Below are 24,614 nucleotides of genomic sequence, written 5' to 3'. Positions count from 1 at the left end.
CCCTTTGTTCTTACTGCGGAAAATCATAGCAGCAAAATGGAGTTTGGAGTCACAGGTCCATGCATGACTCAGTTTGTTGGTAGAGCAGCCATTGCTCACATGCTATCTTGAATGTTTCCAGGAAGGCTCCTCAGAAGTGGATTGGAGTCTCCCAAGGCCCACTGTCAGTTAAGTGTTTCTTGATTTGGCACTTACTCAGAAGAGTCCTTTCTCAAGAAGCTGACCAAATGCTTCACTGATGCTACTTAAAATCAAACACATTGAGAAACAAGCAGATAGCCACTATTCATAACTTCAAATACAAAAACAATACACACATACAGACAGCATAACCATAACCAGCAAATTACAACCTTTTCATAGACACCTTACTTGACCTTCTTTGTATAATATTTGGTGCAGCTCTAGGACCTTGGTTGCAACAATGATCTATACGGTCACAGTTCATTTCAATAACATCACAATGGGCAAATCGGTAAGGCCTAAATTTTAAACAATGGCCTAATTCTGTATGTCTTGAAATACCTCTTCAAAATACGGGACTCCAGGGCACGTGTTCCAGCTGCATCCACAGCAGGAACTGGAGTCAGTGGGCGCTGCGGGTGCCCAGCCCCTCGGAGAACCAGCCCCTCAGCACTTAGGTCAGTTCCCAAATTAGGACCCTAAATCAAAAGAGATTCTTGACATTTGGATCCAGCCCCTCAGTGTGCTCTGGCTCCTGTGCCGGCTAGAACGGCTGTTTGTGCCTCCTCCCCAGCAGCTGCAGGCACAGGGAGCGCCCCTGGGAGGGGCGGGAGGGAGTGGGGGCTGGGGCATGGAGAGGCTGGAGGAGGGAGGAGTGGAAAGGACTAGAGGGGTGTGGCCAGGATGAAGCTGCTTCTCTTATATCCTGCACCCTGGCAAAGCCCCTTAAGACCATTAAAGCTTTGATGCGGCTCCAGCTGGAGCTCAGGACTTGCCTGGCGGCTGCTAAGGTCTGCACTGGCCCTTGCAGTCACTGAATAGGGGGCCTGCTGAACCAACCCTCTCTCTGCCTCAGTTTCCCCATCTATACAATTCCTGTGTGTCTCTTGGCATTACAGTCTATGGAGGACGAGGGCCTCACGGTGCTGAGCTCTGAGCAGACACTGAGCAAGTAGACCCAGAAAGCTAATGAGTCAGTGTCCTGACCCTGAAAAGTCTCAATTTACTGAGAAAGGGGCAGAGCACAAAAATGCCCCCCCAGCTGTCTGACTGAATGTCTCTCAGTAACCAGCTGCACACGGTACATCCCCAGGGCCCGGGGAGAGAAATGACAGGTACGATATGCACCATTCCAGTCTTTTTCCTTCCTGTAACCCTGTCCCAAAGCACTGAATCTGCTCTGCTCTGCAATACTGAGTGAAGATCCAGGTACCTGAGGAAGCAGCAGGGGAAAAGTGTTTGAACGATGCCTGCAAATCTCAAGCCCTACAGAGACCAGCCAAAGATCAGCACTTCCCTCCGCTGAGCCGCAATGTCTATTAACCACGTTGTTAAACTGCTGCAACGCTGGACCCGGGTAAGTAGCTGCATCCGCAGCAGCATCTCTGCACAGCACGGCTCCCCCGCCACAGCTGAATTCCCTCTCCTTGTCCCCAATGGCAGCTTCCCAGACTGCCCCAGGCCTCCTCAGTCAGTCCCCACATCCCCTCCTGCAGCCACAATGGGCAAGTGGCCTGAGAGGTCTCTGTTTATCCCACACCAGGTACCTGCAGCCCCTAGTGCGAGTTCCCCGCACACCCGCTGCCCTCGGCCATTGGGCCCCAGCCCTCACCTGGGGGTCAGGAGCTTGGTCTCCCTGCAGTCCCTGGTCTCTCTGCCAGGACTGACAAACAGGGAGAAAATGGGGGCAGGGCCTTGCTGGGTGTGGTTGTGTTACAGGGGCACCTGCCCCACTAGGGCCCAGGCTGAGCTCCCAGCACATTCCACAGGCCCCTGAGCTGCCATCAGATGGACTTTCAGCCTCGGTCCGTGTGGTGATGGGGGAGGAATTGGGTTACTGCCCTGGGGGAGCTGCTGGGGGAGGGAGGAGATTTACCTGCTCACAGACAATTTTAACAGTTCTAAAGCGTCAACTTTTTGACTCTCAGTGTCCAGTGTCATTAAATAGTTTTGATTTGACCAAAATATTGTCTGATCCCCCCATAATTTCCCACAACCGTGAAAATTTTAATGGGAATGAAATGCTTAAAACCCAGCTTGTTGTGCAGCTGGGAAAGTTTAAATCAATAAATATAAAAATTGCTTAAAATAAACATCATCTGTCAAAATTATATATTATAACAAAATTCTGCCCAGCCTGACTATCACTCCTAACACACAGCTCCTGCTCCTGCAGGCTCATCCTCACAGAGGGATGCCTCAGTGACCTTCCACACCCGCACAGGGGCTGATTGCAGGACCGGATCCCTAGTGGTACCTTTTTTCAGTAAAGCCTCCAGGGGTGAAATTGGCTCGGTCCTTCCTGCTCAGCAAACAGCCTGAGTCATTTTCAGGCAAGGAAACACCCCCTTGCTGCTGCAGGCGGGGCATAGTGTGAATTCAGGAAATTGAAACTAACCCTGATCCACTGTCCAGAGGGAGCCATGGCTGCAGAGAACCCCATGGAAAGTCTCCAGGAGGAAGCGACATGTCCCGTCTGTCTGGAGTATTTCACAGAACCCGTCACTCTGGAGTGTGGGCACAATTTCTGCCGACCCTGCATCAGCCAGTGCTGGGAGGGATCCGATACAGCCGCCTCCTGCCCTCAGTGCAGAGAAACTGTGCAACAGAGAAACCTCAGGCCCAACAGGCAGCTGGCAAATATCCTAGAACTCGTCCAGCAGTTGAATTTAAAGGCAGCAAAAGGAGCAAGAGGGGACGGGGTGTGTGCGGAGCACCAGGAGGCTCTGAAACTGTTCTGTGAAGAGGATCAAAGCCCCATCTGTGTGATCTGCAGAGAGTCCCGGGCTCACCGCGCTCACAGGGTGGTCCCCATCCAGGAGGCTGCCCAGGAGTACAAGGTAGGGAATTGCTGTCAGATTTAATGGGTTAACTTTGGGGTTTTAATTACAGGCTAATTTCACTGAGAGTTCCCTGTCACGAGTGTGACTCATCATTCAGCTCTGTAAAGTCTTCATTGTGTGGGGAGATGCTATAACAAAATTAATGATCTGGCAGTGTGGCAACAGAGGCAAAATATCAAATCTTGAAAGCAGGATCTACACCCCCCGCAGAAGCACCGCTCACTCCATACCCCCACTCTCCATTGCTTCTCCCCCACCCTCACTCAGGTTCACCGGTCTGTGGCAGGAGGTTGGGATTCAGGTGGGGGTGCGGGCTCTGGGCTGGGGCCGAGGGGTTTACAGTCTGGGAGGGGGCTCTGGGCTGAGCCTGGGGCAGGGGATTGGGGAGCAGGAGAGGGCTCCAGGATGCGGCAGGGGGTTGGGGAGCAGGTGTTGGCACAGGGTGCTGGCTCTGGGAGGAGGGTCAGGGCTAGGGCAGGGTATTAGGGTGCAGGAGGGGGTCAGGGAAGCTGGCTCCAGCTGGGCAGCACTGACTTACCTCAGGCAGCTCCTGCGCCACTCCTGGAAGGGGCCAATGTGCCCCTGTGGCCCCTGGAGGGGAGCATGTGGCTACACACGCTGCCCCTCTCTGCAGGAACCACTCCCGCAGCTCCCATTGGCCACAGTTCCCCATTTCTGGCCAATAGGAGCTGCGGGGGGTGGTGCTTGCAGGCAGGAGCCCTGTGAAGAGAACCCTGCCCTCACCCCAGGCTGCAGGGGCAAGCTGGCCCCTTCTGGGAGTGCCGCACAGCTGCCAGAGATCGCGATCGACTAGGAGAATCTCCAGGATCAACTAGTTGATCGCAATTGACTGGTAGGTGACCACTGGTCTAGCTAGACAAAAGGTGGGAAGGGAAACTGAGGCACAAAGCGGGGCAGCGAGTTACCCATAGTCACCGAGCGTGTCAGTGACAGAGCTTAGCATAGAACCCAGATCTCCCCAGACCCAGTCCAAGACCTGAATCACTTTGCCATGCTGCCATCTTAGCATCACCCCACCCAGTGATCAAGTGTCTCCGTTAGGAGGGAGAGACGCCTTGATAAAGGTCCCAGGCCCACCAGGGAGAGGAGGTTTCTCCCTGGGATTCTGAACTCCTGTGCTGCTCCACGAGGGGTTAAACTCAGATGCTGCCGGCCTGCACTAGAGGAGATCACTGGGCTGAACACTGTGTGGGACCCCGAGCACCTTCAGTCCGCACACAAAAGGGCTCCAGACAGCTCAGGTCCATGCCAAGTACCACTGGGATTATACTGGGTTGTAGTAAAACCAACCCCAGGCTGGAGCTGTCCGGTGCCAGTCTGACCTGTTCTGTTGTGTACGTGGGCAAGGACCAGCCAGAGTGGTTCCATTAGTCCCACCAGGCAGCCTTTTGAAATCTCCCAGAATGCACTGCTTCCGGGATCTTTACCAGGGAATGGGACCGTGGGGTACCTGCCCAGGGGGCATTGCCATGGAGAAGGGTTAGGGCAGCACTGGGGCAAACTCCAACCCGTCCTTTATACAAATCTGCATCATGTCTAATTAGGGAGGTCACAGAGGCATCCCCAGAACATTGGATATACCCACGCCTGCCTGCATGGGCCCGTCCTCACCAGTATCAGTCACGCTGTGTGGACCCCACCACCGTTTTTTCCAGCGTGCCACCCACCTGCATCATTCTGCATGAAGGTGCCACCCCAGCCCTGCCCCCACCCTCACGGGTGTCGTCCTACCGCTTCAGTCTCCTCCTCTCCCTTTTGCACCAGACAAAGCCACGTCCAGTGCTGAGTCCCTGCCGGACAGGGACAGTGCTCCACACAACTGGACTGTGCAGCTTCAAACCAGGCCTGGTCTACACTACGCGTTTAAACCGGTTTTAGGAGTGTTAAACCGATTTAACGCCACACCCGTCCACACTAAGAGGCCCATTATATCGATATAAAGGGCTCTTTAAACCAGTTTCTGTACTCCTCCCCAACGAGAGGAGTAGTGCTAATATTGGTATTGCCATATCGGGTTAGGGTTAGTGTGGCCGCAAATCGACGGTATTGGCCTCCGGGTGGCATCCCACAGTGCACCACTGACCACCCTGGACAGCAATCAGAACTTGGATGCAGTGGCCAGGTAGACAGGAAAAGCCTCGCGAACTTTTGAATATCATTTCCTGTTTGCCCAGCGTGGAGCTCCGATCAGCACGGGAGGGATGCAGTCCGAAATCCAAATCCAAAAAGAGCTCCAGCATGGACCGTACGGATGTGATCGCTGTATGGGCAGACAAATCTGTTCTATCAGAGCTCCGTTACAGAAGACAAAATTCCAAAGCATTTTTAAAAATTCTCCAGACAGAGGCCACAGCAGGGACTCAGCACACTGCTGCGTGACAGGCATAACGGAAAGCCAAAGAATCAAATGGACGCTCATGGAGGGAAGGAGAGGGGACTGAAGACTCAAGCTATCCCACAGTTCCTGCAGTCTCCGAAAAGCATTTGCATTCTTGGCTGAGCTCCAAATGGCTGTAGTGTAAAACACATTGTCCGCGGTGGTTCAGGGCATAGCTCGTCAATTTACAGCCCCCACCCACCCCCAGAAGTAAAAGGGAAAAAAATCCTCTCTTGACTCTTTTAAATATCACCCTATGTTTACGGAATGCTGCTGATAGACGCGATGCTGCAGCATTCAATGGCAGCATCCTTGCCCCCACCCCCATGGGGGCTGATGGTGCAATATGGCTGATATCCATTGTCATCATCAGCCTTTTGACAGATGGTGCAGTGCAAAAGGATTGGTATCTGTCATCATCAGCCCGTGAATGTGCCTGGCTAGCCTCCAGTGAGGTTGGCCGGGGGCGCCTGGGTAAAAAACTCTTGATCATTCCTGGTAGATGGTGCAGTATGACTGGTAACAGTCTTCATCATAGCAACAGGGGGCTGAGCTCCATCAGCCCCCGCCCTTCATGTGTAAAGAAAAGATTCTGTTCTGCCTGGACTATCATAGCAGTGGGATGCTGGGCTCCTCTCCCCCACACTGCTTAATGTCCTGTCTGGACTATCATAGCAGCTGGAGGCTGCCTTCCCCTCATATCTCACTAAGAAGTCACTGTGTCTTATTCCTGCATTCTTTATTATTTCATCACACAAGTGGGGGGACAATGCTATGGTAGCTCAGGAAGGCCGGGGGAGGAGGGAATCAACAGGTGGGGTTGTTGCAGAAGCACCCCCTGTGAATGGCATACAGCTCATCATTTCTGCAGGATCTGACACAAAGCAGCTGTGCTCTCTGGTTCTCTGATACACTGGTTCTCTAGTACACTTACCCCATATTCTAGGCAGGACTGATTCTATTTTTAGATACCAAAAAGGAGACATTGACTCAAGGAATCATTCCTATTTTTGTCTTTTGCATCCCCAGCCAATCTCAGCCAGAGGCATTTATGACAACAGCAGACGGTGCAGCACAAAAGGACTGGTAACCATCATCTCATTGCCAATTTACAATGGCGTGGTAGATGGTACAGTATGACTGATAACCATCTCTGTTATCATGCAAAAACAAATGAATGCTGCTGTGTAGAGCTGCTGAATCGCCTCTGTCAGCGGCATCTAGTACACATACGGTGACAGTGACAAGAGGCAAAACAGGCTCCATGGTTGCCATGATATGGTGTCTGCCAGGGAAATCCAGGCAAAAAGGGCGTGAAATGATTGTCTGCCGTTGCTTTCCCAGAGGAAGAAATGACTGACGACATTTACCCAGAACCACCCGCGAGAATGATTTTTGACCCATCAGGCACTGGGATCTCAACCCAGAATTCCAAGGGGCGGGGGAGACTGCGGGAACTATGGGATAGCTACGGAATAGCTACCCACAGTGCAAAGCTCCAGAAATCAACACTAGCCTCGGACCGTGGACGCACACCACCAATTTAATGTGCTTAGTGTGGCCGCGTGCACTCGATTTTATACAATCTGTTTTACTAAACCGGTTTATGTAAATTCGGAATAATCCCGTAGTGTAGACATACCCCCAGATGAATGGCTTCCCGGCATCTCACGAGTTTTGCCCTGGTGCTTAGACCAGCTCTGTCCAACCAGTGCAGCCCCAGGGCTTCAGGGCTGAAATCCCAGCCCATATTTAAACCCTGCTGGCTTCTGAGATTTGTATCACTTTGTTTGTTAAACCTTCATAAAACAGGTTTATTGATTCGCCCCATGTGACTCCAGTGCCCTGTTATGCTCTGTACCATTAATTAATTCACAAATACCAGTAAAGCTTGGGTATAATTGAGATCTCTTGCTAATTACTAAAAACACTGAACCAGAATTGGTAACGAGTCTGAATGTGACACGCTCCTAGTTTCCATTAATGAGGTTTCATCACCTTGGAGGTCCTGATGTCGCAAAGCGATTAGAACCACAGTCATCTTGGGTTTTGGGTGGAAAAACACCCACTTCCAAGCACCTTTCAACTATCCAGATGAAACCTCCCAAATCATTTCTGTTTCTTCAGGAAAGAATCCAGGCCCATTTGAAAACTCTGAGGGAAGAGAGAGAAAAGCTGCTGGGATTGAAAGTGACCGGAGAGAGGAATTGCCGGGAATATCTGGTAGGTGCCTGTTGTTATGAATCAGCTGTGGGACTGGCAGTGGGAGGCCTGTTTGGAGGCAGACTCCTGTGTGGCCTATTTGAACATGGGCTTGTGTGTGTTTCTCCAAGATCATGGATTGCTGGGTTTGATTCATGTGTAGACAAGCCCTAAGCTTTCATTTTAGTTGATGAGTAGCCCTTGTGGCTTGCCTGAATTCACACAAATGTCCCCGAGAAGTGCTTGTCCACTGGGTCTAGACATTTTGTGCATTTTTAAAACATTTGTTTCTTTTAACTCCCCTGATGTCTCTGTCAGTGTAGTGCTGAGTCCTGCCTCATGCTGCTCTGGGTCTGAATTTCCACAAACCATAAATAACAGAAGATGCTGACCATGACTGACAGAGAAACATCCCTTTCACAGGGATACAGGGGCCAAAAGGGAAGGTGTGAGAAAATCCCCTGTCTAGTACCCACAGGGTAGAGTCAAATGTCAGAAATCTTAGGTATTGCCATATCGGGTTAGGGTTAGTGTGGCCGCAAATCGACGGTATTGGCCTCCGGGCGGTATCCCACAGTGTACCACTGACCGCTCTGAACAGCAATCAGAACTCGGATGCAGTGGCCAGGGAGACAGGAAAAGCCTCGCGAACTTTTGAATATCATTTCCTGTTTGCCCAGCGTGGAGCTCCGATCAGCACGGGTGGCGATGCAGTCCGAAATCCAAATCCAAAAAGAGCTCCAGCATGGACCGTACGGATGTGATCACTGTATGGGCAGGCAAATCTGTTCTATCAGAGCTCAAAGACGAAATTCCAAAGCATTTTTAAAAATTCTCCAGACAGAGGCCACAGCAGGGACTCAGCACACTGCTGCGTGACAGGCGTAACGGAAAGCCAAAGAATCAAATGGATGCTCATGGAGGGAGGGAGGGTGGGGGACTGAGGATGCAAGCTATCCCACAGTTCCTGCAGTCTCCGAAAAGCATTTGCATTCTTGGCTGAGCTCCAAATGGCTGTAGTGTCAAACACATTGTCCACGGTGGTTCAGGGCATAGCTTGTCAATTTACCCGCCTCACCCACTCCCAGAAGTAAAAGGGAAAAAAATCCTCTCTTGACTCTTTTAAATGTCACCCTATGTTTACTGAATGCTGCTGATAGACGCAATGCTGCAGCATTCAACAGTAGCATTCTTGCCCTTCCCTCTCATGGGTGTCGGATGGTGCAATATGGCTGATATCCATTGTCATCATCAGCCTTTTGACAGATGGTGCAGTGCAAAAGGATTGATATCTGTCATCATCAGCCTGTGAGTGCTTCTGGTTAGTCTCCAGTGAGGTTGGCGGGGGCGCCTGGGTAAAAAACTCTTGATCTTTTCTGCTAGATGGTGCAGTATGACAGGTAACAGTCTTCATCATAGCAACAGGGGCCTGAATTCCATCAGCCCCTGCCCTTCATGTGTAAAGAAAAGATTCTGTTCTGCCTGGACTATCATAGCAGTGGGATGCTGGGCTCCTCTCCCCCACACTGCTTAATGTCCTGTCTGAACTATCATAGTAGCTGGAGACTCAGCTCTCCATGAAAGGACCCTGGGCTCCATCCATGTCCCTGACCAACCCTTACCCTATTTCATACAGAAACAAACACAAACCGAGAGGCAGAAGATTGTGTCTGAATTTCAGCAAGTGCAGCAGTTCCTGGAGGAACAAGAGCGACTCCTGCTGGCCCAGCTGGAGAAGCTGGATGAGGAGATTGTGAGGATCCAGAATGAAAATGTCAGTAAACTCTCCGAGCAGATTTCCCGTCTGAGTGAGCTGATCAGTGAGATGGAGGGGAAGTGCCAGAAGCCAGCGAGTGAATTCCTGCAGGTGAGACTGAATGAGAAACATAAGTGGGTGCTCCAGGACAGCCAGCTCTCCCCCTCAGTACTACCCACCGTCAGCCCTGCCGATCAACTCCTCCCACTTCTTCCAGCACTGCTGCAATCAGCTGTTCCACTGTGTGCAGGTGATGCTGGGAGGGAGGGGGAGGAGCAGGGAGGGAGTGTGCTCATGTTAGGATTCCCTCCCCACTTTGAACTCTGGGGAACAGATGTGGGGACCCACATGAAAGACCCCCTAATTTTATATTCCATCATCTTAGGTTAAAAACTTCCCCAAGGCACAAATTCCTTTGCTTGTCCTTGCTGCCACCACCAAGTGATTTAAACAAAAATTCAGAGATGGGTCACTTGGAATCCCTATTCCCCCAAAATATCCCCCCAAGCCCCTTCACCCCCTTTCCTGGGGAGGCTTGAGAATAATATACCAACCAATTGCCTTTAATGTAAGTACAGACCAGACCCTTATCTTTAGGACACTAAAATCAATCAGGTTCTTTAAAGAAGAACTTTATTATAAAGAAAAAAGTACAAGAATCACACCCGCAAATCAGGATAGAAAGTAACCTTACAGGGTAATAAAAAGATTTCAAACACAGAGGACTCCCCTCTGTACTCAGCTTCACAGTTAGAAAAACATGAATAAAACTACCTCCTAGCATAGGGAAAATTCACAAGCTAAAACAAAAAAATAACCTAACGCATTTCCTTGCCTTAGTTAGAATTGTTGTAATCTTAGATGGATCATTTCAGGTAGGTTTTCAGGAGATGTTGTCCCTGCTTGGTCTATCTCTCTATCAGGAGAGGGAACAAACAAACAGAGCCCAAACAAAACCTCCCCCAGCCCACCAGATTTGAAAGTATCTTCTTTCCTTATCGGTCCTTCTGGTCAGGAGCCAACCAAGTTATCTGAGCTTCTTAACCCCTTAGAGGTAAAACGATTCAGTACAGCTGCCAGGAGGTATTTTATTTTACTCTTTCCTCTATATTTATGGCAGCTCACAAGAGGAGGTGAGGAAGAGACAGTGTGGAGGTTGAGTGGGAGTGGGAAGAGTTGGGTTGGGGTGTGGCATTGGGGAAAGGTTTGGAGTGGAGGTGGGGCATAGGGTTGAGCACCCCCAGGGACAATTGGAAACCAGCACTCATCATTAGAAACATGCCAGACCCCCACAGAGGGAGGAGCGGGCTGCTAAATCATAAGCACTGGAGTCCAGCAGTCGGAGATCTCAGTGTAACTTGGCATGTGCATTGCTGACATCTGAGTGAGTATTATTCTTAGCAGAGTCACAGAGATATGAAAGATGGAAAAGCCCCATTAGCTCAGAGAATCAATGGCCCTGGGGCCACGGTAGGGTGTCTTCCCCCATACTTCCTAAACCCCTTCCCTGGAATCCCCTGTGTGTGTGTGTCAGAGAGGACTGAAATTCTTTTGTCTCTCTCTCCTCTAGGACGTCAGAAGCACCTTGAGCAGGTATGTGGCTCCCTCGCGCTCTACAATGCTGGGAAAGAGCTTGATGATGAGGGTAGCACCGCATCTCCCCGGGGCTCTACAGCAAAATGTGTGGGGAGATCACGTGTTGGATACAAATCTCTCTGATCAACTCCATCCTGGGGTGCTCACTCTTGTACAGAAGACTCTGGAATTCTCCAGTCAGTGGGAAAGACTGACCTCAAGTATTTTGTAGAGATGTCACATCCCTGGGGGACCAGCTGCCTCAGGATTGTGGGGATGGAATATGGGCCTGTCACTGCTGGGTCCTGGTCACTATTCAGCCCAGGGCAGTAGTTTTCAAGAGCCTTTCCCCATCTGAGGGCTGTTTGGAGACCTGTGAGAAATGAGCTGGGGAAGGGGTAGTTGGTGTGTCATTCTAGTTCCTAGAGGCAGATTTCAACAGCACTTCACCTGGGAACCTCCTGACCCTCAGACCCTCCTGACCCTCAGAGCATGGAGGCCAAGGAGCAAATTGGCCATGAAGACTCAATTCCCCTTTTGTCCCCAGAGCTGGTCTCTCCAGACCAGAGTTGAAGAATATTAATAACCTTTTAAGGGAAGGTTGCTTGGCCCTGGGTTGTGTTGCACCTGCTCTGAGGCTGGGAGAAGTCGAGGAATTCTAACTCCAGGCCCATTAAAGCAGCGACTCACTAGCCAGAACTTATAATGAGTCACACAGTAAAATATAATCACGTGAAATTGTTTCCCTCCAGGTGTGAGAAGGGGAAGTTCCAGCAGCCAGAGGAGATTTCTCCTGAACTGGAAGAGCGAGTCAGTGGTTTCTCCCAGAAAACGATTGTGCTAATGGAGATTCTGGGGAAGTTCAAAGGTACTTAGAAGGGATCTAGGAATGGAAATTGGGATAAGCCTCTGAGAAGAGAATGGTGCTGATCAATTGGTTCACACTTAGGTGATGCTGTTAAATTAAGAAATGACTCAAAGACTTTAAGGCCAGAAGGGACCATCATGATCATCCAGTCTGACCAACTGCACACTGCAGGCCACAGAATCTCACCCACCCACTCCTGCAATTGACCCCTAACCTCTGGCCAAGTTACTGAAGTCTGTAAATCATGATTTTAAAACTTCAAGTGTAACTGGTTGAGCACTCAGCAGTGCAGCGCCGGGAATTAGCTTTCCCGCTCCAGAGCGCCCACTGCTGGCCAGTCTCTCTCATGCTTCAGGCCCCTCCATGTCCCTCCTGGACCCCAGTGCCCGTTACCTTGGGGTTCTGCCCACAGCACTAACCCCTCAGTCAGGGTCTCCTCTCCCAGGGGCATCCCAACCCTCTATACCCACCTTGCCTCAGTGGTTACTGCCAGTCATCTAGCCCCCTTTCTCTGGGGCAGCCTGCAGTCCACAATGTCCACTCGTCATTAGCAAAGGGGTTGGACCTACTGCCTTTCTAGCCCATGTACCATCCCTGGCCCTTAACAAGGCCTCAGCCTGGGGACTTGCCAGGCCAGAGCTCCCCAGCTCTGCCTGCCCCACCGCAGCCCTGCTCTGTGTAAGGTACCTTGTGCTCTGCTCCCAGGCAGCCCTGCAGTGAGACTCTTGCCTGTCTAGCTCCCAGTCCTTTGATCAGGGCCATCTGTGACCTATTTGGGTGTGGCCCCAGCTGTGGCTGCCTCCCCAATCAGCTGTTTTTCACCTTTTACCTCCTTTTATCCCAGGAACAGGGTAACTGCCCTGTCCCTGTTCTTTTATTAGTTGTCCCCCGACATTAGTGGGTTTCTGAGGTCCTGTAGATCCTCCCCTTAGGCTGAGGGGGGGGGGGGGGTTCCTTTAGCATTGGGCGGGCTTCCACCCGCTCAGTTTCCCAGAAACCCAATAGATACACAAGTTACAGAGAATCCACCATTGACTCTAGTTTAAATCTGCAACTGACCCATGCCCTACGCTACAGAGGAAGGAAGGAAAAAAATGCCCAGGCTCTCATCAATCTGACTTGGGGGGAAATTCCTTCCCCACCCCAGATATGATGGTCAGTTGGATACCGAGCATTTTGGCAAGATCCAACAGCCAGACATGCTGCAAAGAACTCTCTATAGCTCAGAGCCCTCCCCGTCTACTGCCCCATCTCCAGCCATGGGGCACATTTCTCAAAGGCGGATCCAGCCCATCACTGAGCTCTGGTCCCGTTTGCAGCTAGCCTGGGCCAAATGGGCTGTAGGGCAGGAGAAAGCCCCTCCCCTATGGTCAGGGATCCCTCCAGCACAGGAGCCTCTGGTGCCTCCTCCCCAGCAACTGCAGGCACAAGGCGTGTTCCTGAGAGGGCTGGGAATGGGGTGGGGGTGGTGAGGGTGGGTGGAAGAGGGAGGGGTGTGGACAATGGATAGAGGGAGGTGGGCAGTGTAAAGCTGGGCCTCTGACACTCTGCACACTGGGCAAGACACACGGGGGCCATTGTCACATAATTATAAAACAGTTTCAGAGTGGGGATGCTGTTATAAATATGAAAGTCTGAAATCTCACCTCTCTTCTCTTTTCTCCCCCAAGACACTCTGCCATCTGAATTGGAGAGAAAAAGGGGAGGATATTTTGGAGCACACAGACAGGGTGAGTCTGCAGGTGAAGATTGCCTTTAAATTATGAGAAAATTCCAGAGAAAACGTCTTCATGAGATTGTAGCTAAAGTTACCAACCAAACTGACAGCGACCATGACACACACAGCCCTAAAAATAACACATTAAACGGTAAGGAGATCCAGGGGCCCATGTCTCCCCCTACAACACACACACACACTTTTAAAGGTGGGATGACCAGGACACTTTTCAGCATGGGCATAGTTTGGGGGAAGAGGGCCACATTGCCTTGGGCAGGGGTGGAGCATGGCAGGCAGTGTCTATGCTTAGGGCAGGGCAGCTGAGCAGCTCCTCTCTGTGTAGTGCAGCCCCTGGCCACAGCACCAATCTCTCCCTGGTGCTGGCTTCTCTCAGTGGCCCCACCCCTGCTCCTCTTTCCCTGAGGCCCTGGCCAGGCCAGAGGCCAGAACCAGGCTGCCATCCAGGGACTGCACTGGGAAGCCCTGGATCCTCCACCTGCCCAGGGTGGTTCACCCAGGGGAGTGGGGACATGGGCTGGGGACTGCTGCCAAAGGCCCATGGACCCATGTCCAGGGCAGGTGGAGTGTCAGGGGCTCTCCATAGCGGGCAAGTCTCCCAGCCTGGCCAGGGGGCAGGGCCTCGGACAGGGCCACGGAGGGGGCGGGGACACACAAACAGTCCTGACACCACCCTTAGTGCTGAGTTCATCCCCATTCTGATTAACAGAAACACTCTTAACTGAGTCACACATGAACAGAGCTCTCTGCCACATCCCTCAGCTTCACCCCAGTCAGGGCCGGATCTAGACCCCAGCGCGCCAAGCGCGCACTTGGGGCGGCATGCCGCCGGGAGGGCGGCAGGTGGCTCCGGTGGACCTCCCGCAGGCACGTCTGTGGATGCTCTACTGGAGCCGCAGGACCAGCAGACCCTCTGCAGGCACGTCTGCAGGAGGTCCACTGGAGCCGCGGGACTGGCGACCGCCAGAGCTCCCCCCGCGGTGTGCCGCCCTGCTTGGGGCAGTGCAATTGCTAGAGCTGCCCCTGACCCCGGTGCAGGGGTCTCCCATCGCTCTTCTCCAACATCCTGCCTTTCCTCTGGGCAGGGCTGGGCTCTCCCATTGGAGCCGCTCCCTGCTTCCTGGATTGGGGAGATGCTCTTCCTGTGAGACTGTCAGCTCCTCCTTTCTCTCTAGGCCGGAGATGGCGCTACCCCACCCAGTGCCACCTCCTACTCTCTGGTCTTAAGTGGCTGCACCTTCCTCTCTGTTTCCTGGCCTGGGAGTGGAGGCTGCATTAGGGGAGGGAGCTTCCCTCTGGGGTTTAAAGCTGGTACCTGCCACTTCTGCTCCCTCAATAAAAACTTCTGACACCTTCCTGGCTGTGTCTGTGCTGCTGAGAATGGGGCAACACCAGCAGCGCGATGTGGGAGCTGAAGCCTCTGTGATAAATGAGAAACTAATGAAGTGGGACCTGTTACAAAGACTGAGGAGCTGTAGTGACATCTCTGCTCAGTCTCAGGGCTGGTCTACACTGGGTGGGGGTGGGGGGGTCGATCTGAGATACGCAACTTCAGCTACGTGAATAGCGTAGCTGAAGTCAAAGTATCTTAGATCGATTTACCTCTCGTCCTCACGGCGCTGGAACGATGTCTGCGGCTCCCCCTGTCGACTCCACTACTGCCGTTCATGCTGGAGGAGCGCTTTCGGGGATCGATATATTGCATCTCAATCGATACGGCAGGTAGTCTAGACGTACCCTCAGGAGTCCAGGACAGAGGCAGTTCCCTGGGATCCAGGACTGTCCCAGCCTGAACGGGGCTGCTGGGGAGCGTGAGAAATGGCCCCAGACTCCCCCAGGGCCAAGCTCTGCCCCTAACGCTCTGATTCTCTCCCCAGTGAATGTGACTCTGGATCCAGACACGGCTCATCCCAAACTCGTCCTATCTGAGGATCGGAAAAGTGTGAGATGGGGAGACACGCAGCAGCGACTGCCCTACACCCCTGAGAGATTTGACACTCTGCGCTGTGTGCTGGGCTGTGAGGGATTCACCTCGGGGAGACATTGCTGGGAGGTGGAGGTGGAGGTGGGGTTTGGGCAATGCTGGGCCCTGGGGGTGGCCAGAGAGTCTGTGGGGAGGAAGAAATGGATCAGCCTCAGCCCTGAGGAGGGGATCTGGGCTGTGGGGTGCTGGGGGGATCAGTTCCGGGCTCTCACCTCCCCTGTGACCCCCCTGCCCCTGAGCCGGGCCCCCAGCAGGATCCGGGTTTGTCTGGACTGTGACTGGGGGCAGGTGACATTTATCGATGCTGGTGACGAGGCCCCGATCTTCACTTTCCCACCGGGCTCCGTCCCTGGGGAGAGAATCCGACCCTGGTTCTGGGTGTGGGAGAAAGACACCCAGCTCCGACTGTGTCCCTGAGACACAGAGCTGAGGCAGGAACGGGAAATCAGCCTCTCTAGCCACACACCCCAGTCTCTATGACCTTGGAGGACTCCCATCTACCCAGCCTCTGGCTCCTCATCTCTATGGCCCCTGGAAGCACCTCCCCCTCCCTGTCTGCAGCCTCAGGTATGGGGGGAGGAGGGGGAAGAACCCCTGGGGCTACAGGAGGGGCCCTGAGGGGCAGAGGTGGGGGCTGGGCAGGGGGCAGAACTAACAGCCGGTCAGGGGACAGGCGGAGGTGGGGGTGGCAGGGACACAGCATGTATCAATCGGGTTGGGGGGTTGGGGAGAAGCAGCAGCAGCCAGGAGCATTTTCTACAGATCTGTGTTCTTAGATCTCACTGGAGGCTCCCAGCCAGGGATCAGCACGAGGGGAAGGGATAAGATCAGGGAAAGAAGGGAGCAGCCGAGGGGGATGATCTGTGACAGGGAGGAGAGACACAGGGAAATAAAGAGGGATGGAAAGTGAGGCTACAACAATGATGAATAGAAAAGGACAGTATGGAAGGAATGGGAACGTGAGCGGGACGGGGAGATTTATTACATGTTACTGAAAGTGAGACTGTAACTCATTAATTCCCTATATTATTCCCTGGCCACTGGTGCTATTTTAGTGCCATAGAGAAAACTGTTCTCAGTAGCTGGGGATCTCCTGGCCGTGCTGTGGTTATTAAAGTTCCTTCTTAGCTCGTTTTACTTTGCTACTTTCCAGCTACTTACTGTATATAAAACATTACAAACAATTCTTCGTGTTTGTTCCACTTTAATGTCCCAGTTGTAGGTGCTGGGGGAGCGTCATGGGATTTGCTTCTCAACTTGGTTGTGTCCCCCCAGCACCCACAGGGAATATTGCACCCAGGGCCAGCTCCAGGAACCAGCAAAGGAAGCAGGTGCCTGGGGCGGCCAATAGAAAGCGGCGGCAGTGCATCAGTTGTCGGGCCAGCACGTCCGGATCGGCAGCAGCAGCTCAATCTTCCCACATCAGTATTCGGCGGCAATTCTGCAGCAGGTCCTTCACTCGCTGTCTTCCTCTTCGGCGGCAGCTCAATCGTGTTCTTCCTTTTTTCTTTTTTTTTTTTCATCGATTGGGGTGACAAAAAATCTGGAGCCGGCATTGATTGCACCTGTAGGAAGAGAGTTTGGGTTTTACTGTGTGATGTGTCACTAACCAGCCTGTGCTCTGCCTCTGTCCTGTGCACACCCATGTCAATCAGGAATTGCTCAGCTGTGCTCTTTGGAGCGGTGACTGCTTGCACAGGGGGCAATCCATGCAGGGACTCAAGTGTTGCAGTGCTGAGAATCACAATGAGTAACTTTCAGGCAGTGAGAAAATCACAGGGACAGCAGCACTGTGACCCTCAGAGCTGAGTCAGGTGCCTAAACTCCCTAGACAATGCATGGGCAACACAGGCACCTTACAATGCGATTTACAAAAGCCACCTCAGTAGGTGGGGAGCCATGTAAGTTAGCCAATGGGAGATGCTGACAAGTGGTGCCCTAAGCCACACCCCTCTCATGGATAGGTGCCTAAATCTGGGCTGCAGAGGAGTCTCTGCTTAGCAACCCACAAACAGGAACCCACCGTCTGACGTCCGGGGCCTCCAGTCACGGCAGCTGCCATTGCCTGGTAGCGATGGCGGCTGGGAGCCCCAGGCCCTTTGCAATCACCCCAGCAGTCTGCAGGGCTCCTAGGCGCAGGCGCTGGATGGGTGCAGTGACACATTAGGGGAAGAAAAAGTTCTAGACCCCGGCAGGAGCAGGGAGAAACAGCCCGGGACACTGGCTGCTGGGTAGGGGGAGGGGAAGTCCCAGACCGCGACAAAAGCCAGGCAGGGTGGGTGGGAGAAGCCCTGGACCACAGCAGGAGCCACACTGGGTGTGGGGAAGAAGCAGCCCATGACCCTGGCAGAAGATGGGCTGATGCCCCACACCCATGGAGCTGGCCTGAGTCCCTCCATCTCCTGTGCCCCCTGCGTGGAGCCCAAACTACTCACCTTGGTATCTCCATTTCCCGCCTCACCACACAGCCATGAAGAGATTCAGCCTAGGAGACAGGGTCAGCATTAGCCCCATGTGGCAGGTGGGATCTAGGGTACACAGAGGTGAAGTGACTTTCCCAAGACTAAGCAGGGAGTCAGTGGCAGAGCAGAGAACCAAACCCAGGACACCTGAGCCCCAGACCTGTGCTTGAACCACTAGGCCACCCTTCCTACCTGAGGAGGGGCAACCTCCTCTGCGGGCACTAGACTGAGCCCCCAGGAGGTGGGGAGCAGAGAGAAATGAGAAAAAGGACCCGCGTGGGAAGCAAGAAGGGGAAACATCAGGAAGATGGGGAGCAAGGACTTAGAAAAGAAACAAGAGGGAGGGAAAGGGGCAGGGAGTGGAGAAAAGAGGAAGGGAGCAGGGAAAGACTCACCACAGCTTGTGAGTCCCATCCACCTTCTTCCCACAGCCGTCAGTGGCCCTCAGCCGTCAGTGGCCCTCAGCTCCAGGCGCTAAGCTGGGGTGAGCCACAGAATGAACACAGTGTCTTTACACAGGGGTGTCAGTGAAGGCAGCTTGTAGCTGAGTGTAATGATTTTAATACACTGTAATTCATGGTCATGTAATGCTGTAGTTCATTACTATTTTAATAATGATATTGCTATGATACCACTGATAGACACACATTCAATAACTAGAATATGAAGGAAGTGTGTGTATAAATATGCTGGAAATTGCCATTTTGGACGGGGAGACTGAGCCAAACACACACACCTCACCCTTAAAGCAGGAGGGGCAGAAAGGAGTTGGCAGTGGGCAGGAGGGTTAGAAGGTGCTCAGGGGAGGGGATCTAGGGGGCAGAGCGGGGGAGGAAGACGTGGGGTGTGGCAAAGTGGGGGCTTGGCCTTTGGGAAGGGGGCAGAGTCGAGAAGGGGCACCCACTGGCAAAACCAAAATTCAGCACCTATGCCATGTGGGGCGATATCAGCAGTGGCGGCGAAGGCAGCTGGGGGGCATATGGAAGGCCTGGCCATGCAGGAAGAGTGCGCCCAGCAGCACAGCCGGCAGCTCGCTGGGCACCAGCCAGCACAGGCTCTGCTCAAATGTCAGGTGGAGGGGTCCACGTGAGCGTGGCTTGTGCATGCGAGCACCAGCGGGGGCCCATTGACTGTTCTGCCCTGGGGCCTGGAATTGCTGTTGTTGGGCCTGGGGGGACTCTGCTCATGTCCTGCTTGGGGCCCACAGCCCAGCTCTGCGCGTTCCCATAGCTTGTCCTCTGTGTCCGTTCCCCTTTCTGTTCACTGTGCTGGTTTAGATCAACGATGACACTCATTTAGGGGATTCCCTTGGGTAACTGAGAGAGATTTATGGTCTGAATTCTCACCGGCACAGCACTGCCAACCCCAGGCATTTAAAATTCTTAAATCAGGCCAGCCCCTCAAAATCATGAGATTTAATAATAAATAGTAACTATTAGTATTATTTTATTTGCCTTTTGGTTTCTCAGAGCTTTAGACTGCACTCAGGGCCCCCACATGGGGTGTATGTGTGGAGAGATGGTTACACTTTACCAAGGCCGGAGACCCTGTGGCCCAGCCCAGGCTGCAACCCCCATTACCATGTGTGAGAGGTGGCCTGAGTTACAAGTTTGTACTGAGCCTGAAAAAATTATGCTTGAGCCCTGACTGCACTGGGGTGACATTTTTATTTTTTTTTTCTGCCACAAAGAGAGCTAGATACAAAAACAATAGCTAGAAAACAAAAGCTGAGAGTCTCACCTTCTCACATGCTTCCAGGAGCTGGGGCTTCATCAAACACACCAAATATCACAAGACTCATGATAAAATTATGACAGTTGGTGATGCTGCAGCCCCTTTCCACTGAGCCAAAGCAGGGTTAGTGTAAATGAGAATCGGGTCTTGAAAACACTGATTCCAGCTTAACCCAGCTTTTAGCTCTGAGAGTTTATCATCACAAGGCTTGGAAGAATTAGCTTTTATTCATAAATGTTGGCAAACGTTGCTTTTGCTGTCTACACACAGACCAATGAATAAAATATTTCAATTGATACTAAATGATAATTGGAGATACACAAAGTAAGAACAAGGCTGCTTGAGAACTTATTCGCGTTTGATTGAAGGACAGTGACTCTGCATCTTTTGACAGGTGATGCGACCATCTGTGTTTTCATGGTTATAAAGCTTCAACTTTTTTAATCTTGGTGTCTAGTGACATTAAATCATTGGGGTCTGACTTGCTATTGACGCATCCCCCCCTAATTTCCTGCAGCTGTGAAATCTGAAATTGAGAACAATTGGAAGGAAATGCTAAACCCCAGATTTATGCGAGTGTGAAAATTTAACTCAATAAATATTGCAAAAATGCTTAAAACTAGCTGCAGTACTAGCTGTGTGTATATATATATAATATATATAATGAATTCTGCCAAGCCTGACTATTCTTCCTCAGACACACACACTCTGCTCCTTCAAGGGCACCAGGATAGGGGGATGCCCCCCAGCAGGGGCGGCTCTAGAAATTAGGCTGCCCCAGGCAGCGCGGTGTGCTGCGCCGCCCTTCCTCGGTCCCGCGGCGGGTCCCCTCTTCCCGCGGCTCCGGTGGAGCTCCCGCGGCAGGTCCACCGGAGCCCGGGACGAGCGGACCTGCCGCAGGCATGACTGCGGGAGCTCCACCGGAGCCGCGGGAACAGCGAACCTCCCGCGGGCATGGCTGCGGACGGTTCGCGGGTCCGGCGGCTCCGCTTGAGCTGCCGCAGTCATGCCTGCGGCAGGTCCTGCCGAGCCGCGGGACGAGCCCCCCTCCGCAGTCATGCCTGCGGCAGGTCCGGTCGTCCGCGGCTCCGGTGGACCTCCCGCAGGCATGACTGCGGCAGGTCCACCAGCCCAGCCTGCCGCCCCCTAGATTTGGCCGCCCTAGGCAACAGCTTGGTTTGCTGGTGCCTAGAGCCGCCCCTGCCCCCCAGGCACAGGCCCTGGGGTCACATGTCACACAAACGCCTGCAGGCTGCAATGTTCCCGGGGCTCCTCCCCGCCCAGCAGCAGCCGAGTCAGTCCCAGGAAGGGAAACACCCGGCGGCTGCTGCAGGAGCTGCCAAGGCAGAGCCCGGCCGGCCTCGCTCGGCTTCTCTCCAGCAGCGAATGTTGCCTGTTCTGGGGCTGCCCCTGGGGGCGGGGCTTCTGCCTTTTCTATTGGTTTTTAATTCCCCCCCTGAGAGCGTGATTGGCTCCCGGTTACCCAATCGGCTTTAAAAAAAGGTTTAAAGGCTCATTAGTGCGCCTGCGCGATTTTTGGTTTCGTTTTCGTGGTCATCCTGCTGCTATTGGTCCTCTTCCTCGCGCCTTTTGCAGCATCACGTGGCTGCTGCGGGCGCCTGGCTCGGGTGCAGGGACCTTGACTTACTCGTAGGGGGGTGGGGGGGCTGCTGGCTGCTTCCCTCCTGCCCCCACCACCCCGTGGCTGCGCCTGGCTCACTGCAGGGGGGGGTTCTGGTTTGGAGGCCGGGGGGCGGTGTGTGTGAATAGCTGTAGCTGCAATGCGGAAGCTTCGATTTACCTGCCCTTGCCCTGCTCGCCTGGCAGTTGCTGTGCACCAGTCGGGGGGTTGGTCCTGGCAGAAACTACCAGGGTCGGAGACCTCCTGGATTACGACCGGGAGACTGGCTGGATCCCCTGACGCTCGCTCAGCATTTGGGGCTCTCCAGACCTTGTACTCCCTGGCGCGTACTACAGGAGGTGAAGGCCACTTTGCCGCCCGCTGCTTGGGCCTACCTCGACCAGGTCCTGCACAAGGGCACGCCCCGCCCGCCCCCCACCCCAAGCCCTCCAGACCTTTTCATCGGGCCCCTGCCCCGTGGACCCAACCGGCCGCCCTGCCCCTTCTCCGCAAGCTGGCTGCCCGATCTGCAGCCGGTCCACTTCCAAACCGTGCAAAGGAAGCATCTCTACACGCTCGTGTAGAGATGCTTCCTCACCCTCATGTCCTGCCCCGACACCAATGGGCAGGACCTCCTGCCACCTATGGAGGGTGAGGAACCCCGGTGGGCCAGCCTGTACTCCACCCTGGTCCCAAGGCCCGCCGGGGATATTAGTGGGTGGTTCCTTCATGGGGCCGTGAGCACAGGCATGTACTTGGCGCGGTTTACCCCTGTCCCAGACACCTGCCCCTTCTGCAGCGCGAGGGAGACCCTGGTGCACGTTTAGTTAGAGTGCTCCAGCTTGCAGCCCCTATGCCGGCTCCTCACCAATATCCTGTTGCGTTTCTGGCTGCACGTTTCCCCTCGCCTCCTTCTCTATGCACCCCATATCCATGTGTGGGCACAATTTCTGCCAAGCCTGCATCAGCCAGTGCTGGGAGGGATCTGATACAGCCACCTCCTGCCCTCAGTGCAGAGAAACTGCAAGAGAGAAACCTCAGGCCCAACAGGCAGCTGGCAAATCTAGAAATAGCTAAAGGGCTGAGTTTACAGGCAGCAAAGGGTGGGGGAGGGGTGTGTGGGGAACACCAGGAGACTCTGAAACTGTTCTGTGAAGAGGATCAAATCCCCCTCTGTCTGGTGTGTGACAGAGCTCACACAGTGCTTCCTATACAGAAAGCTACCCAGGAGTACAAGGTAGGGAATAGCTGTCAAATTTAATGGGTAATAACTTTGGATTTTAGGTACAAGGTTCATTTCACTGGAAGTTGCTTGTTACGTGTGCATCTGCATCATTCAGCTCTCCAGAGCCTTCATTGAAGGGGAGATACTACTGAAAAATAAATGATCTGGCACAGTGGCAAGAAGGGCAAAAAATAGTTTTGAAAGGTACCTGACATGGGAGACTCTTATCTGAGATGCTGAATCCTTGTCAAACCAGCTTCCACTGGTGAAATAAGGGAACTTTTTTACCATAGGTGCAGACTGTGTGGGTCCTGCTGATCAGTGCCTCCCCAGGCCTGTTAAGCTCAGCTGTGGGGGCTGTGGGGGGGAGGAGTAAGGAGTGGTGCCTTGGGGGATGGGGCAGACTGGGATGAGTAGAGTTGGGGGGGGGCTTGGGGGAAGGGGTGGAGGGGGGGCAGGGCCTGGGCAGAGCCAGGTGTCTAGCCCCTGGCACATTGGAAAGTTGGTACCTGTGCTTCTTACAGAACTGAAGCTGTTAAATGATCAGTGAGGCTTGAATCACAAGAGCTGCAGGCTGGTCTAGCTGAGAGTGCTGCCTTCAGGCTGGAGATGGGGAAGTTACAAGCTGTTGATTAGAGGGATGGATAGCTCAGTGGTCTGAGCATTGGCCTGTTTAAACCTAGGGTTGTGAGCTCAATCCCTGAGGTAGCCACTTACGGGTCTGGGGCTTGGTCCTACTTTGAGCAGGGGGTTGGACTAGATGACTGTCTGATGTCCCTTCCAACCCAATAGTCTGTGAAATCAAACGCTCTGTGTTACTGATTTGTATCATAGAACTTCTTAGTTTTATTTGTATCACAGTCCCCATATCCCCCCAAATGAGATCTGGGCCCTGCATAAAACATGAGGGACAATGTTGTAGACAAGACAAAACAAAGGGTGGGGAAGGGAAACTGAGGCACAGAGAGGGCAGTGACTTGTCCAAGGTCATGCAGCAGGTCAGTGGCAGAATTGGGAATACAACCAAGGTAATTGAAGGCCCAGTCCTGTGCCCAAACAGCTAAACCAGGCTGCCACCCCCACAACAGCACTGAGCAGTGATGAAGTGCGGCCATTAGGAAGGAAAGACTCCTTGATAAACACCCCTGGCCCAGCAGGGCGATGAGGTTTCTCACTGGCAGGGGCGGCTCTATAAATCGGGCTGCCCCAAGCAGCGCGGAGCGCTGCGCCGCCCTTCCCCGGTCCCGCGGCGGGTCCCCTCTTCCCGCGGCTCCGGTGGAGCTCCCGCCGGCATGCCTGCGGCAGGTCCACCGGAGCCCGGGACGAGCGGACCTGCCGCAGTCATGCCTGCGGGCGCTCAACCGGAGCCGCGGGAAGACGGGACCCGCCGCAGTCGTGCCTGCGGCAGGTCCGCTCGTCCCGGGCTCCGGTGGACCTGCCGCAGGCATGCCGGCGGGAGCTCAACCGGAGCCAAATGCCGCCCCCCCGGGAAACGGCCGCCCCAAGCGCCTGCTTGGCGCGCTGGTGTCTACAGCCGCCCCTGCTCACTGGGATCTGAATTCCCTTTTTTGTCCATGAAGGGTTAAACTCAGATGCCAACCTGCACTAGAGGAGATCATGGGGCTAAATGCTGCATTGACCCTGAGCACCTTGAATCTACACACAAAAGGGCTCCAGAGAGCTCAGCTCCATGCCAAGTACCACTGGGATTACACTGGATTGTAGCAAAACTAACCCCTGGGCGGTGCTGACCTGGGTCAGTCTGACCTGGTCCGTGTTGTACGTGGGCAAGGACCAGCCACAGTGGTTCCATGAGTCCCACAATGCAGCCTCTTCACATCACTCAGGATCTGCAACTTCTGTGATCTTTCCAGGGACTGGGACTGTAGGTAGCTACCCAGAAGGCATTGCTGCTGCTGAGTGTGTTCAGAACAGCACTAGGGCAAAGCCCAACCGTTCTTAACACAAATCAGCCTGTCTCATGGGGCTTGGCCCTAATGCGTAGACCAGGTCTGTCCAGCCAGTGCA

At 53.5% G+C, this 24,614-nt stretch overlaps 2 protein-coding genes across 2 annotated transcripts in view; both read left to right on the top strand.

Annotated features, from left to right (window-relative positions):
* Nucleotides 1-24,614, top strand: part of LOC123344920 (tripartite motif-containing protein 15-like) — a 346,226-nt gene that overhangs the window by 138,803 nt on the left and 182,809 nt on the right. The window lies entirely within an intron of this gene.
* On the top strand, nucleotides 1,393-16,054 carry LOC123344866 (zinc finger protein RFP-like). The gene is made up of 8 exons (XM_044981361.1): nucleotides 1,393-1,540; nucleotides 2,360-3,023; nucleotides 7,552-7,647; nucleotides 9,263-9,493; nucleotides 10,953-10,975; nucleotides 11,710-11,825; nucleotides 13,496-13,555; nucleotides 15,438-16,054. Exons 2-8 carry the CDS (start codon nucleotides 2,607-2,609, stop codon nucleotides 15,959-15,961), a joined length of 1,467 nt encoding a protein of 488 aa, XP_044837296.1. The 5' UTR covers nucleotides 1,393-1,540; nucleotides 2,360-2,606; the 3' UTR covers nucleotides 15,962-16,054.

The sequence above is a fragment of the Mauremys mutica genome, chromosome 12 (genome assembly GCF_020497125.1).
Source record: "Mauremys mutica isolate MM-2020 ecotype Southern chromosome 12, ASM2049712v1, whole genome shotgun sequence".
NCBI lineage: Eukaryota > Metazoa > Chordata > Testudines > Geoemydidae > Mauremys > Mauremys mutica.
Note: the sequence above shows the minus strand (reverse complement) of the source record. Positions and strands in the feature narration are given on the sequence as shown.

Coding starts and splice junctions, on each gene's coding strand:
- LOC123344866 (XM_044981361.1), top strand. CDS start 2,607: ATGGCTGCAGAGAACCCCATGGAAAGTCTCCAGGAGGAAGCGACATGT. Junction 9,494..10,952: donor CAGCGAGTGAATTCCTGCAG/GTGAGACTGAAT, acceptor TCTCTCCTCTAG/GACGTCAGAAGCACCTTGAG. Junction 11,826..13,495: donor GATTCTGGGGAAGTTCAAAG/GTACTTAGAAGG, acceptor TTCTCCCCCAAG/ACACTCTGCCATCTGAATTG.